The following is a 16844-nucleotide window of genomic DNA, read 5'->3' on the forward strand; positions in this document are numbered from 1 at the left end:
ACGGTGATCTCTGGTTGTAAAATAAAGTTGAAAACATGTTGAATTTAAATAAAACCTTGGTGAGCAGAGATGGAAACAAATACAGTTAAATAAAAAACTGATTTTCAACATTCATTCATCCATTTTCTGTACACCCTGTCCATAGTGGGGAGAGGTGGTGGTGCCTCGCCAGCTGTCAACTGGCAAGAGGCGGGGTCACCGGGTCGGGGTCACCTGGACAGGTCACCAGTCTGTCATAGGGACAGACAGGACAAACAAACATTCACTCACTCACTCACACCTAGGGAGAAATTAGAGAGACCAATTAACCCAACAGTCATGTTTTTGGACTGTGGGAGGAAGCTGGAGTACCCGCAGAGAACCCACCATGCACAGGGAGAACGTAGAACAAGACCCCAGGCTGGGAATTGAACCCAGGACCTTCTTGCTGCAAGGCAACGGTGCTACCAACTGCGCCACTGTGCAGCCCGTTTTCAACATTCTCTTTTAGAAAAACATTGGAAAGTATACTTTCATGTCTCATATCCCCACCTGTAACTTGACATATTTCAGGATGCACTGTTCTCTGGTGTACTTAGAAAGATGAAGGCTGTCATGACCAGTGTGACATTATTGATAAGGACTCAACGTGTACTCCAAGCTGTGGCGCACATCACCCACTTCTCAGAGTTTGTCATCCATTAGAGTAAGCCTTCCATCCCTCAGCAGGGCCCTGAAGCTCCACACTGAGCTGCTTAATGCAGAGGAGGCTTTACACCGACAAGCTTCAGTTTCCGACTCCAGCAGGCTGAACCAGACAGACGCTCTGGTTCACCACCGTCCCCCAGGATTCATCAGCTCACAGGTTAAACCAGGAGAGAGGGAGAGTTTTCTGCCGAGAAGCATTGAAAATTCACAAGGGCACTTGTGTTTGCTTCCACTTTCAGACCATGCCTTCTCAGCTAACTAAACATGCAATTTAAAAATAATTGAGCAGAGATTAAAGCTAGAAAACGGTAAACATCACTATGTAGATCTTACACTCTGACACATGTACACCTCTTTCTAAAGTAAGCAAGATTTTGGCTAAACTGTACAAACTTTATTGACTTTAAGGCTCTTTAGAACTAAAGATGAGACGCAGGAGAGTGGGTTTCTATCTCCAGGTGAGCAAGTTGGAAAAAAAAAATCCTCTTTCAGCAGATATGCAAGGTGTAGTGACAGGCTTTGGTTATTTGGCTTGTAATGGCTGCAAAATACCACAAAACGCTTCGGCTGGTTGGTTTCTCCTGGGCTAACATGGATATTCAGTAACATGCATAATGTAATCTGTAGAAAACTCAATGAATGCCATAGATTGATGTAAAATGTAGAGATGAAAAATAATAAAAATGTAAAATTAGCATATTACAGTTTATATCTCAAATAATAAATAAAAAAAGGTTAACTCGGTTGCATTTCTTATTTCCTAATACAATTTTGGCAAAGTGTCATCAACGAGAAACGTAAAGTTAATCAAAATAAAATTGTGTTGAGAGGAAATGAGATCTTGACTATGAATTTTAGTACTTTACATGCAGCATTACTCAGTGATGAAGTTAATCTTTATTTTTGAAAAGTAATGATACAAAAGGACTTTTGTCAGAACATTCTTGTTCAGTGAGCCGTTGTCTGTTTGACCTGGTTGGATCTGATGGGATTGATCCTTTTCACTGCTGGTTCTTTATATTGCACCCCTAAAGCAGCACAGCAGTCAGACATTTTTCTGAGATCCCAGAGAGCTTTCTGCATCCATGCTCAGTTGGATTAGAATTATGAGTCTAATAAAGCAGCTCCAGCTTCGGCTTCTTCCTCGGCTTGCTCTTCGATTCCAGAGGATTTCAGTAAGCTGCAACTGATCTTTGCATATGATTGCATTGCGCTGTGCTGGGATTTCAGAGCGTGCTCCACTTTTAAGACTCCATGATGCAGTAATGTTGCCATGAAGACAGGGTTCTGTTAAATGCACCACTGGCTTTATCTTTAGAAACACAGTAATATTTATCATTGGGTCTTGGAAACATGGCCCTCAGAGGAACCAGTTCAAAAAAGTTTAGAAACATTATTCCTGTTTTTTCTTTTGATCACACTTTTTCTGTTTCATGTTTTCTTATTTTTGAATTTCCATGTCAAACCCAGAAAGGTAGTAAGAGGTTCAACCATACAACTGCATCCTCCTTGTAATTTTTTCTGAGCTGAATTAAAGTATTCATTGAAAACCATTTGGAAATCTTTTAAAATTAAGAACTGAATTAACTCCATTTAGTTTGCTGTGTTGATCTAAAACCAACAATCACAATCTCTCTACAGCTGTCAGAAATTCAGATATTCTGTGTTTTTTAAGAACTTTCAGAATCACATCCTGGATTAAATCTACTGGTTTTATTGTGTTTGATTTGTAATTGTGATTTTAGCAGAAGACATAAATTCCTCCCTCCAGGCTTGTTGTTATTGTCCCATCTGTTTTTTTCTACCATCTGATCTGTTAAAATAGTTTTTTCCCCTCAGATAATCCACAACAAATTCAGTTTAGTCTGCCACCAGTTAGTCTGTTACTGGATGAGTAATCTAAGAGTTAACATCTTTTTTGCTAAATGTCTTGATGTCAAGGTTGTGGTTTAATTTTATCAGAGTATGTTTCTGCTGTGAAAGCCTTTATTTTCTTCTGAAGGTTTTTTACCTACCAGAACTGTGGAGGCTGTTTCTATATAGTCATGTGAGATCATGTTGAAGCAAGATTTGATTATGGATATTCAAATCTAATATAAAGCAGCTTTATTGTCACTTCTGGCAAATGTGTTGAACTTAAAGTACAGATGGTTGACGTCACGTCTCTTTAAGGCCCTCGGTGCCATAGCAACCAGGTATCCAGGATAACATTTTTGCAAGAGGCCTTTGGGGAAATTAAGCTCTACTGTTTTACCAAATGAATATAGACGATGCTTTTTATGCTATTGTAAATAGAATTGTATATTGATTTGGTTTTTCACAGTTGCTCATTACTGAGGGAACTGCTGGTTACTTGCTAATATTGTACCAATGTTCATAGCCACAAGACAAATACCAAAACATTTAGACCAGATTATTACTATAACGCTGGTCGTTCTAAATGGTAACTAGTGTTAAGCAACTGAGTGAACACAGAAAAGCTTCCTGATATTTTCTCCTTACATTCTACTTTTAGTTTTCTGCATTTAAAAAATAAACTCTCTGAGCACTTGAAGAAATCAAAGTAAAACTGGAAATGTGCTAAATTCCAGTTTTTAATAATTATGCTGATTTCTTGCATTTTTGTGCTTTATCAGGTCTAAATAAAACATTTAGTCTATTCATTCATTTCTTATTTTGTCCTGAAACAAAACTTTATTTCTTTTTTCTTTATTTTTGCAGTTTATAGGAGTTAAAATCAGAGCATCACTGTTTCGTTTTGCTTCTCAGAGAGACTTTACTGATTCAGACAAGGTTTGGTCTCAGCAACTGAGAACAAATAAACTGGCCTGGAGCGGTTCGCTCATCCGTCATACATCTTGTGCTTTTCTCTCATACATTAACACATCTGAGACCAAGAGAAGCTGCTTAAACTAAATACTGCTGACACCTTCATAACCTCTGATATTACAGTCAGCACAAAAGAAAGGAGGGGGCAGATTTCAATTTCACCGCAATTCACCAGAGGAACCAAACTCAACGTAATAGCTGTTGTTATGCTCACTGGAGCTGTTTTCACACGCAGCTCTTCAGAACAGACTGTGGTATTTTTCAGGCCCACGATGAGATTTTGACCAAACTTTAATGCCTTTTCACGCCATGTCATCAGCTTTCACTACTGCGTCTTCAGGGATTTTAAGGAGATAACACCAGAAAGGAAAATCTTTGGAATGAGGCTTCGGTATTGAGGGGGGAAATATTTCCACTTACACTTTAAAGCTGCTGCTGAGTACAGATTAACCACTAGTCTTGAGTGGCATGTAAAAAAACTGGCCTTCATGCAACATTGAGATTTACCCCTCTAAACTAACTAAAGCATGTTAAGTCGACCTGATGTTTGTCATGTTAAGCATTACAAATGTAAAAACTATTTTTAAAAAATTATTAATCAACAAAATGATCAAAATGTCTTATTTTAACTGAGTTTATGGTTTTTATGTCCAGTGTATGTCACAAAATCCATTTCTACTCACAAAATGATCCAGGCATTATTTTTCTGCCCAAAAATGTAATTTAAGTAGTTTAATAATTCTGTTTATATTGGCTGTGTTTCTCTAGAGCTCTCCACACTAAAAAGTTTCGGATTTGGGTCCACACTCTTTTCCCTTAAAGGCAAAACAAAAGGACATGCCAAGTCCCGTCTGCGCCCACGGGACGGTGGTAAGAGTAAACCTCTTACTCTGATCCCGTGGGCAGACAGGATTTGGCATGTCCTTTTGTTTTGCTGTTTAGTTTTTTTTTGTTTTTGTTTTTTATTTTTGTTTTGTTTTTCAGTTAAAAACACAGCAATACTGAATAACTATATCAAACAGTAAGTGTAAAAATCTGATTCTTAGTTCAGTCCATCAATGAGAGGCAACAAGCTGCAGCTCAGCTCTGTCAACTTTGCTCCACTTTTCTTCTTCTTGCAAAAATGTTAGGGATGGTAATATGTATTTTCTAGCTACATGGTGCCATTTTACTGTAAATCTGTTGATTCAGCTTCTATAAAACTTTGAAAATTGACATCTTGAAATGAGCAATGCTCATCCATTATGCCATTTACAATTGTTCTTAGAAGCATTGGACTGACAAGTAGTTTGCATAAAAAGATTTATTAGCTTACTACAAGACAAAAAATGTTGATTTTATGGCAAATGGTCCCTTTTGATATCCAAAACTTACAAAGTCTGTATTAAAGTTGTACTAGGAATCAACTTTAGCTGCATACTGTGTTTCAGCTGGTGGGATAAAAGATTCCCATTTCACAGATGGGCTTGGGAAACTGATGAGATTGAAAAAAAAAAACCCCTCTAATACAATGAAGTTGTTTTGTCAGAATGCAGATGTTAATCCACACAAAGTTTGCCACTTTCTATTTAAGGCCTCTTAAAGAGCTACGTCTGAAAAATCAGGAGATTATAACGAATAAAGAAAGTGAGAAGCCATCAGGAAAACCATGAAGTCATTTAGTCATTTCTTACTGAGTGGGAGCCTGAGGGCGTGTTTTCCAACGCGTCTTTAAGACCCGACAAAGCTTTTGTGTTTTCAAATGGAGAGCGTAGCCCACACAATGTCAGCAGAGCTTAGCCTTTTCAAACAGCACTAAGACTCCACATTCTGCTGAGGCTCACTGACTGAAACCCAACATGACAAATACAATCATATACAGAGAAGTTTGCAACATGTATTATTTATGATGTCCCTGCAGTTTAAACTCACATCATATATTATTTACATCATCAGGATGCTGGCTGTTGTAATGAGAATTGTGTCTCTCATCATTGAAGGAAATGTGACTGAGTCAAGAATGTGTCTATGCAGGATAATTGGAACAAAAGATTCAATTAAACATTATTCATATTTAAGAGAGCCTCATGTGCCGGGAGTTAATTACAGACTGATTAAAAACACTGAAGCAGAAAAGAACCTAAAAAACATTGAGAAAAAAAATGATGGAACAAACCTTAGTTTGTTTCAGATTTAAATGGGTGAGAGGAGGGGGGCAGTATTGTGAAAATTGCCTCCTAAGAACAGCTGCAAACAGCATCATGAGATGGTATGGAGACACATTGTGAAGATGTGCTGGAGGGGCTTGTTAGAAGGGTTCTTAAAGAGACAGAGGCCAATTTCAATGTGTAGTCACATTTATGCTATGATGTGTAGTCACATTTATTTTAAGTTATCTTTAAAGAAATGCAGCATTTTCATAACTAAAGGTAACTTAGTTACTTGATTGAGGTATAAAATGGCACTTTATGCCTGGAAAATATAAAACACTCCCCCTTTAAGTACTGAATAATATAGAACTGACCCTTCCAATCAATGAAAAGCTTTAGGAGGCATAACTGTTGGTCTCCTCTAAGGTTACACAAACAGTTATTTGGGTTTGAAGGGAAAGTTATGAGCAGGGAATTATTTTGTGGCAATAGATAGTTAAAATTTAAAATAAATAAATAAATAACTAGAATCCAGGTGAAATTCTCAATGTGAATTCAATCTAACATGAACGGGAAGGAGAAATTCCACCTGGTTGCTGTAGCAACCTGTTAATGGCCCCCGTTAAGACATGGCGCTGCTAATTAGTGGAGTCCAGATTCCACGGCAGTTGCTCTGGGTGCCTTCACTGCAGATGAAGACACAATGGGAGGAATCAAGTCTCCAGAGGTCTTTGCAGGCTTTCGCGTGTAGTAAGAGCACAATGGGCTCAATATTACATGTGATTAAGTGTTGGCAACGCCGAGGGTTTAACTTCTGTAATTAGGCTGTGGTGGATTTTACTCAAGGTGACAACGTGCAGTGAAGCCCAAGATTACTCATTACTACCCTTAATAGGCTCAGATGTTGGGGCGACAGTTTCTCAGGATGTAGTAGCAAGATAATGTGTACATGAATGGGTGAATGGCTGAATATAGTGTAGAGTTCTTTTGACTACAACACACAAATGAAAATGGGTCTGACCTTGTGGAAATAATCAATTAATTATCTATATTCTTTTTTTACTATTTTCACTTATGTTTGTCCTGGTATGTGTTCATCCTGAACTTGCAGCAGATTCATTCACATGGTGAGGTGGTAAAATGCTAAGGCTAGCATTATGTCATAACTCTTAAGGTAAAAAACAAACAACTGATCTAGATGGGATCTAGTTCAGGAAATCTAAGACTTAGCCAGTTTACAGTGTCAGCTGGTAAAGACATAATAACGATAAAGACATTTTTAGAAAACCTGTGCCCTTGAATTTCTTCCATATTGTAATTCAGAATCTGTAGAGAAAACCTGAAAGTGAAATAACTAAACTTTTCTTTTTCCACTTCCTTTGGATCAGCTCGAAGTGACATTATTAGAGACGTTCAGCTGATGGATAACACAAATTCAATGGGAAGCAAATGGGGGTTAGAAATGGTATAATCCACTCTAAAGGGATCCTGAAGCTTGATAAATGATTTTCCAAAACTGACAAGGGGTCAGTCACACTTCATGTTTTGTCCCATAATTTTAAATCTTTCAGATAAATCATTATTAATTATGTTCAGTTGCTTGAGAGGAAAAAAAATGTTAAAGCTTGAGGCTGTCAGGGACGATGCAACTGGATTTGCAGCTTGAATCCAAAAGTAGCATTACAAAGAAAACAAACTCAAATCCGTGACCTAACATACTACTGCTGAGACTATGAACTGCTTTCTAATCCTTCCTTATCACTCAGAGATTAGAGTCTCACTGCTGAGCTGAGCCAGCAACTCATCCCATAGGCAGAGATCCAGCAGTGATTAGAAGAAATACAAATTCTAGCTGTGGGTACTTCCGAAATGCAATTATGCATCCTGGGCTGCAGACTCGATGAAGATGAAAAATAATATCTGGAGGAATTGTGACTGATCAGTGTTGGCAGGCTGCGTTTCCCAGCTCCAGCTGAGGGTGTTGATTGTGAGGAAGACGTTATGTAAAGATTCAGCAGTCTGTGAATTTTCAGTGGACATCTGAAGAGGTAATTTCCATCCAGGCATCCAGTAGAAGCAGAGTTCTCTGTTGCTGCAGATGTAAAAGCAGAAAGCAGTGACTCTGGTTAAAATTAGCTGCTTCTTTTGTATTGTCCAATCCACACATGTAGACCAACTTTGTGCCTCATAAAGTAGATTAAAGATTTTCCATTCATGCCATGTTGATATTTTATTTAAAACTTGTGCAGCTGTAAATAAAATTCAGTGAGAATCAAAGCTATTTGGGATTTCATTCCACATAAAGAGGATCAATGTATAGAGTCATTAGAGGCACTATTGACAAAATTAATCATAACCAATGTTAAACCATATATGCTGTAAGATGCCAGACTGTGTGACTTGTTGCTGCAGCAGAATCAGGTCACAAAGATGTGACTGGGGTATCAGTCCAGCAGTGAGTGAAAAGCAAAGGCTGGGCTCTAAATATTTCAGCTGACATGTAGAAAGAAAGAGAAGAGTGGGAGGAGGGGGGAGACCGCTGTGAAACGCTGACAGGTGGGCATATGAGGACAATGGAGTGTAAAGGTTTAAAAATCGGTTTGCTTTCTGACATTTACAACTGCAAGTTTCTACATAATTAATTAGGATTATCAGAGAAAGACCAACACAAGGCAGCAGATACCCCATGAAGTGGAAGGAAACTGATATTCAAATAAGAATTTAAAAATAGTTCTTTTCTCTAGTATTCAGCCCTCTGTACTCTGATGGATAGACCTTAATCCAATACATTAAGCATAATGCAGCTAATCGCCCTCAGAAGTTTAATAATGGACTAAATAAATCCCATCAGAGTCATTTAATCTCAGTATTACCTTCATAGTGGTGTGTGAAGGCATCAGAGGTTTGTTAGAGAGCATTAGTGAGCAAACATCATAATGAAGATCACTTAGTTATAAAAGGGATTAAATGCAGGTTTAGTTCAGGTAATTATATTCTCAGCTTTAAATATAACATGGAGTCCAGATTAATTCATCTTAAAAATGTTAAGACTCACATGAATGAAAAAGTAACCAGGAAAAAGGAATTGTTTAAAGAAAATAATGAGAGCTTGGTTGTTTCCAACAAACCCTGAAGGAGACACAGAAAAACCTAGTAAAAGGTGTTAAAGTTGGATGAGAGCAAATTCTCATTTGCTAACTTTCAAATCGTTGTAGACTGTAGTCTCCAGATGAACTGAGCTGTCAGAGACATTCACCAAAGACATGCACAAAATGAGAATTGTACAGACGGGCTGAATATAAATGCACACCACACTTTTCAGATTTTTACCTGTATAAAAACGTGCGTACCACATATTTTCCTTCCCTATTACACACCACTTTGTGTTTCTATGCCACATAAAATCATTCATCAGTCAGGGAAAAGTGAAATGGGCTTGAATTCTTTAATAAGGGGCTACAGTATATTACATGTAAATCGCAGCAGCAGTCACACTGCAGAGTTTAACAAGTACATTTCTAACTGCTTATTATATTTGTCAGAGGTCATTGTTGGTGAGACGCTGACTCCCATCAGGGAGTCTGTCAGGCCACAGAAAGCTGATTCCAGCTCACAATTCTTTCACAATGAACAGTCGTGTCAGTGGAGGCCAGGAAGTGAACATTTAGCACACAATCTATCATTAGCATCAGAGCTTGAAAGGGAGAATGTGTGAGAGCTGCAGCTCCTCCTTGTGGTGACCAACAGGCATGTCAACATAACTAAAAAATACAGCAAAAAATACCAGACTAAACATTAATTTGAAAGGGAAAAAAATTATCTGTAACAATGTTTTGGGATGATGAAAAATAAAGATAAAACAATCGCCTTGTTGAAATGTGTGCCTCACTCCTGACCTCTGCCCTCCAGGCTCCACATTTGTAGGTTATTTTCTGTAAATAGTTTCAAACTGAAACTCATTCATTGTGGTTCCCACATTAAAAACAAAGAAAATGCCTTAGCTTGTGCTGCTGTATGTTTTCTGCTCATTTTATTGTGTGAGCACTGACGGCTTAAATGTAAATTTACACAGGAATATTTGCAAAATGTCTCCAAAATTAGATCAAACTAGACCATTGAAGAGGAAAATGAGATATTTCTTGGAATTTATTTCAGCTAAACAAATTCAGCATCCCTTCTTCATAGTTTTAAAAATAAAAGCCAAGATGTGAGATCTTAAAAAACATTCAGCAAATTAGAGATTTCTATTCCTGTCTTGACAGAATCATTTCATAGTAACATGACATGACGTGTTATTTCTAACAGGTTTATCCAGTCATTCAAGGAGCAGGCTGAAAACAGAAACCGTTTTTTTAGTTGTGATCAGACCATCTAACTTTCCTTAGAAACCTCAGAGCGGAGTGGAAGCAGAACCTGCTGTGTGTTTGTGATGAATGTTTGATTGTGTCAGGGGAGATTTATGACATATCTGGAGCAGAAACAGACACTTTGCTCATTAGAGGAGAAGGAAGGTGAGGGATGGATGAACGATGAAAAGGCGAGGGGGAGGACAGACGGATGGATTAGGGAAAGACGCAGATACGGAAGGAAATGATTACAATCAGGAAAAAATTAATAAAAGATTTGCAACGTGAACATTGACAGAGAAGCAAACATGAAAAAACTAAGAAGTGGAGGAAAAACACGAGAGGAAAAGAAACCGTGAATCATCTCTCCACCTGTCTAATGTCTGTACCTGCTCATAGGGCTGCATTCTTACTGCAAACAACCAACTGTGTCACCATGCAGCCCACCTTCTAATTATTTACTGAATATTTATTTGACCACTTGGGGACAATTTAAGAGTTTGCAAGAACTAAACATGAAAACAAAATCACAATGAAATAATTGCAAAAGTCCAGTCCTGAAGACTTTTACATCCTTTATCATTATAAACATAAATTATATAAAATGTGGCCCATAAAAACCAACATCAGTAGAGGGGTCTGGACTTTTTCCTTTTCAGAAAATGTGCTTCATTTCTTCCTGCCCAGTGGCACAAAAATATATTTGTAGATAAGCCAAGCACGGTGGGAAAAGAAACAGTGTGACAGGAGCTTAAAAACAATAATTTTATACTTACAGTGATTGAACTTTAGGGTTGTTATGCTAATTTGGTAATTATCCTGCAGGAGCTTTGAAAGCATTCAGGTAAACACAGCGGGGAGAAACATCAGAGCAGAAGGAAATTCCAAAAGATTTCCCAAAGTGTTTCATATGGTCCTCCTTGAAGCCTGAAACATTTTATATTTTTGGATTGGCGTCTGTTCAGAGCGTTTTCATCTGAAAACGCTCTGAACAAAATGGTTCATGAACAGAGCAGAGTCAACAGTAAGCCTGAGCTTTTATAGGAAGATCACTGAGGCCTCGCTGTGACTTTAGGACTTCAAACATTCAGCAGATCCAATTTTCCTGTGGAGACTCGTATTTACTCTCCACTCAGATGCTTCAAATGATTTCTTTTAAAATTCCAGGATTTTTAATTTCTTGTAAATTTTGTTTTGGAGTATTACTAATAAACACTTTTCAAACAATGTGACTCCATTCCAGAACTTAAATAACAGGCCTATGTGGAAGGAGATCAGTAAAAACAGGATTATTTTTGTTTTTACCTCTGCAGTTACATAGCATTGCTAATTTGCTAGCAGTGCTTTCAGGTTGCACAGTGGTACAGTTGGTGGCACCGTTTCTTGACTCAGTTAAAGCAGGTTGTTGGTTCAAATCCTGGCCTGGGATATTTCTGTACATAGTTTGCATGTGTGAGTTTCTTCTGGCTAAATGCCACATGACAGAATTTCAGACTGCGAATTAAGAAAACAATAAAACATTTTTCATCGTCATTCTTATGTTTTTCTATTCTGACACTATTTGGAAAAACATGATTACCTGCAAACTGCACTGAGGACATAGTTTGTTATGGAGTTTGGTTCTAGTTTTATTCAATTAAAATGTCACATAAAAGTGATAATGCCTGCTTTTGTAAGATAAAAAAATACATAAAATTAGACAAAATGAGGCTCCTCATAGAAACACAAAATGCAAAATGTTTCTGAACATACAAAACATTCATATTTGCCAAAATACGAGACTACAGACGATATGAACTGTGTGGCTTCTTGGATTTATATTCTGTTCTACAAATTTACAAAACTCTAAAACTTTTGCCAACACACAATAATTTCCAGATTTTAATGAGGTGTACCTGTAATTTTGTCACAGAGAAATCCGGTTTAGTTTTGATGATGTGTCATTATAAAACAAAAAAACTGGTAAATCAACATTAATAAATGAATGAGATGACAGTTGATTCACACCTGAACATCTAATAAGAAGATGAACAATAGAGATCAGAATGTGAGGTAGAAATCCCTTTGCAGTACGATTTAACAGAATATCTATTTTAAAACTGTCTGAGATCAAAGCGATAGAAAGAGAACTGGAATGAAGAACCTAAATTAAAAATCAGCCAGGAAGGGACATGAAACATCCCTAATGCATATCTGTCACGGTCCACTTTAAAGACTTTTCTGCTTACATCAAACCTTTAAGAGACCATCATGTTAATCCACAGCTTCAGCTCAATATGTAGTTTAATTCAACCAAAAACAAACTTTTGACTCTGGTTTCTGTTTTAAGCAGAGGAAAGCTGGTGTCCCTTCTCTGTAACAGAGAAGATCTGCCCTAATTATTAAAGTTTTCTCCACGCTTCAGAGAAACCATAGCCAGAGCGCTAACTGGGAAATAATTGTCTGAACAAAAAAGAAAGACTTCCAATTAAAAGAATAGATCAGTAGGATAATTATTTAAACCTGTTAGACCGTTTCTCATACAGCATGTTAGTCAAACAGCAGGAGAATCCTGGTTTTTTACTTTAAAATTTCAGTTTGTCCTGGAGCTTATATGACCAACGCACGGTGCATTCAAGATCCAGCCATTCCTTTGAAAACACAGAGTTTACATGATAAAGCACTTATGTTTTTGTCAAGGTAAATTCCACAAATTTCAGAGAAAATTCTGGAGTTTTACAGGATCTTTAAGTTGCACAATCTCAGCTTTCTTTGACCAGAATCAGGAGAAAGTTTCCGTCACTCTGGTTGGTGCTAAACCCATTTCAGATGTGAAGCGTCTTGGAAGAATCATTTAACATCGTTTAACTGTAAAGTCAGCTAAACTGTTAACATTTTGGAAAACCTTTCCACATGTGAGCAGTGTGTCTGTACGGTAATATAACCTGATAAAAGATCTTTGCATCGTATCCTTTCAGGGAAAGAAATTATTACAATGAAATTCTCTACTGTGTTCGTACAATATTGGTATTTGAACGCTGATTTAATAACATCTAAAAGATTGTATTCAGCAAATTGTGTAAGATTAAATGGCAGACAGTCTGTGATGAACCTCCTTCAAAAGGAAAGATGTATATCTGTGTCTTGCAGATATTTGAGTTTAATTTTAATTGCTTGTTATGCATCACTTCATTCATGTTCCACACTAAAAGATATTGATTCTCGTTTTACACAGTGAAGAATTGTGTTTGATTTACATTTCAGTGATTCATGTATTATTGCTGAATAATTTTTTTTCTGTGTTTTATCATTTAAATGTAAAATCTGTGTTCCACCTGTTGGTTTGTTGATGAAGTGACCAGCTTAGGTTGGAAGAAGCTCTAATATCTTTAAGTTCCAACCAGAGCTGGACTGAGCTGCTGGTCGTTGAGTCTTTGAATCCAGTTGATCCCCTATGAATTAATCCTGCAGTAGAACTTCAAGCCTATTCCTTAACGCCCATTGCATGATGGGATAATTAGGTTTCAGTCCGTTTTCAGCCTATGGATTTAAGAAATAATGAATAAATCTGTCAGTCCTGTGATGAACTCACAGTCTCTGTCCATGGTTCTGAAGTTCAGGTGCTGGTGAACTGTTCACCAAACACCTTAAAGTAAAATCGCATGAGTATCATTGAGCTCAGTTTTTACTTCACACACAAACATGGAGGCAGACTTGCAACATAATACACAACTGATCGACACAAAGACCGAAAAAGAGGGAAAACTAGAGCAATAAAAGTCCCCAAGGCTTTAAGCTACAACTTTCAATTTTTTGATAGAGAGAGAGAGAGAGAGAGAGAGAGAGAAAGAGAGAGAGAGAGAGAGAGAGACAGAGAGAGAGAGAGAGAGAGAGACAGAGAGAGAGAGAGAGAGAGAGAGAGAGAGAGAGAGAGAAAGAGAGAGAGAGAGAGAGAGAGAGAGAAAGAGAGAGAGAGAGTTCTAATTAAATTATCACACAAAGAAAACGAGGAGGAGACCATTAGAAAACATGGATCAGCCCGACAGAACGGAACCAGGCTGGAAGCAGCTGACTGAGTGAAAGGCTGATTACAGTCAATTACAGTCACAGCGTTTACTCCCGTTTTCATCTGAGAGGGGAAACACACACACACACACGCGCACACACACACACACACACACACACACACACACACACACACACACACGCCACAGTTCAGCTGGTGTCAACAGGGGGGGTTCTTCCCTTTGAGAGAGAGAGCAGGGAGGAAACGGATCGGGAGGGAAAGCGGGAGAAACAGACAGAAGTTCTTCCTCCTCTTCCTCCTCTTCCTCCTCTGCTCTTCCACTAGGAGAGATTTACTCATCAAGCCCGGACTTAGTGTGGAGGGAAATAATGCTTTTCCTTCAGGCTATATTAAAGAAGAGGCTTCAGCAAAAAGGTGAGGAGAAAACAGGAAGGTCGTTCATTTCTCATTAGTCAGCTGTTTTTCTGTAAGCTGAAACTCTTTTCTTCTTGTTGCTTTTCTCTGACGGTTTCTTTGGGATTTCAGGTTATGTAGATTTTCTGTTTCCCGGTAAACAGCTTCTGATTCCTGCAGCAGCGGTTCTGATTACTGCGCTGCTTTAGGCTTGTTTTATTTCACGCTTCTCTTCATTTTAAGACACTTTTTTCTATCTTCTGTGAAGAACTTTGTATAAAGTATTCGCTTTAGAAATGTTTCTATTTTAAAATATATATTTTAACCTTAAATGCTGAACTGTTATTACAGAGGCGCTGATAACAGACAACTGATCCACTGTTGATTTCATTAACAGAGAAATCCACAGCTATTCTTTCATAAGGTGAAGTTTCACGTTGCACCTGTTGTTGGTTCATTTTAGGGGTTTCTGTCGCACCTGTTAAGTTAAGCCGGACTCATTCTAGTTGATGGTTTGGTGAAATGATCCGGTTCTAGCTGGATGAAACTCGTATGCGACCCTGCGCCAGTCGCAAGTCTGTGTTTTTGTTGGAGAGAGACGCGCAGCGCTCTTTTCCCACTCTGGCTGATTTATTTATGAGTTTGGAGATGTGTTGCTTTGAAGTGAAGCCCGCAGACGCGCTGGAAAGGGCAGCAAATGGGGACAAAACGCCGCCTATCGGCCTGTCAGGGAGCCCCGCCGCCCACCCCGGGCTGCAGGCTGCAAGAGTCTGACTGTCCCTGCGGAAACGTGAGTTAAAGTTGCCCCTGTTGCAGCGCAGTGCGGAGGATGAATCACTGTCACATCTTCCTGCTGTTAATAATACAGCAGAGATTTCTCTGTCACACTTCCATCGCATCAAAGCCTTGATGGCTCTCACTGGAAACCAGAGCATTGCGTTACTTCTGACTGCTGAAGCGGATTTTAGTGGGTCACCGATCACACAGGGACAAACGGTGCTTCCACAATAACTGGATCTGGAAGTTTATTGCGGCTAGAGGGTTGATAAAACCGCAGTGTGGAATTATGGAGTCATTAGCTTTAATGGGATATTATGGAGGAGCTGCCATGTGCTGCAGGGGGCCAGTGACTTTAAAAAAATATCAAAATTCATTTCCGATCCCTGCAAAAGATCAGAAGTAAAATTGTGAAAGTTATTTATACAAACTAACAGCTTTGCATAGTAACACTGATCAACTATTTATAACACATATGGTTAACCAAAATAGGGGTTAACCAAACTTTGAATAAAATATGTCCAAATGCGCTAGAATACTTTGTTCTGTTGGTTAGCAAATGTAGTTTGATCTTGGTCTTTAATTTGCAAATTGAAAAAAGAAAAAAATCTAATTTAAAAGCTTAATCAATTTTCCTCCATAAAGCTGAGCATGCAATAAAAATGCAGTAGTGGAAATATATTAAAGAAAGTTTCTTCCCAGCACAGGAATGATGATGAATCTGGTTGGATTCTCCACGAGTTCCCAGAAAGAAACGGTTCCTCTCTTTTCAAAAATAAAAATCCAGACCCTGTGGTTAGCTTTTAGAAGCTGGTTTCACATGCGACGCTGCGCTGCATGCCCTGGGTGATTTATTTTAAACAACAGAGACCCACTGCAGATTAATAATTTTCCACAAGCTGCAGGTGGAATCACATTAAATCTGTTCCAGCCTGAACTCCCAGGAATAACTGACAAATAGTGACTTTGAAAAATGATTTCCTCCTGTTTGCGTTGAGCCTCTGCAGCGATGCTGCTGCTCTCTGTTTGCTCACGTTATAATCCCTGCAAAGAGTAAAGGGCCACAGTCACTGTGAATATTTTATCTGTTGTTGCTCTGGCCCTGTCCAGTATTCACCCAGCCTGTAACGCCCCAAAGTTTAAGCATTTAGAAAATGGATGGATTCTTGGTTTTCTGTCTGGACAGGAGTTGCCGTCCTTGGTGCTGAAATTCTGCTTCAATTTTGCTCAGCAGCTCCTGGTGTCGATGTTTAATGAATTACTGAACGTTATTGTGTGTTGATGGAAAAAGTGGAACATGTGAAGATCATCTGAACACCCAGTTGTGGAACTTTTCTTTTTTTTCTACCTGATATTTTCAGCAACGTTTGAAGGATTCAACTGTGCAGCAATCTGATACGGCAGAAACGAAACAAACAAAGTAAAATGATCTCATATCTTTGTGAGCCTTTATATTAGTTATAACTCCAACTTTTTTCAAGGTTTACTGACTTGAATTCCCGCAGGAAGCTGGTTATATGAAGGGCTTCCCACACATCTCTAAGAAAAAACCTTAAACCTCACTACTTTAGTTTTTACAGGAAAATTCAGTTTAGAGGTGTGAGAAGATACACTCATCCTTCTAAATTTAAACTGCATGGTTGTAATAATCGATAACAGTCTTTGTCTTGAGTTCCT

General features: G+C 38.3%; 1 protein-coding gene across 5 annotated transcripts in view; it reads left to right on the forward strand.

Moving 5' to 3' along the window:
* LOC102217456 (glutamate receptor-interacting protein 2-like) overlaps window positions 1–16844 on the forward strand; it is a 192978-nt gene that overhangs the window by 114486 nt on the left and 61648 nt on the right. The window contains exon 1 of one of the 5 annotated variants that reach the window (XM_023325529.1): window positions 14218–14411. The exons of the other annotated variants lie outside the window; for them this stretch is intronic. Within the exon in view, the coding sequence (XP_023181297.1) occupies window positions 14366–14411 (46 nt within the window). The 5' untranslated portion in view covers window positions 14218–14365. Of the gene's footprint in view, window positions 1–14217; window positions 14412–16844 lie in introns of those variants that run through there. 5 annotated transcript variants of the gene reach the window in all.

Source organism: Xiphophorus maculatus, chromosome 20, assembly GCF_002775205.1.
Source record: "Xiphophorus maculatus strain JP 163 A chromosome 20, X_maculatus-5.0-male, whole genome shotgun sequence".
Classification (NCBI taxonomy): Eukaryota; Metazoa; Chordata; class Actinopteri; order Cyprinodontiformes; family Poeciliidae; genus Xiphophorus; species Xiphophorus maculatus.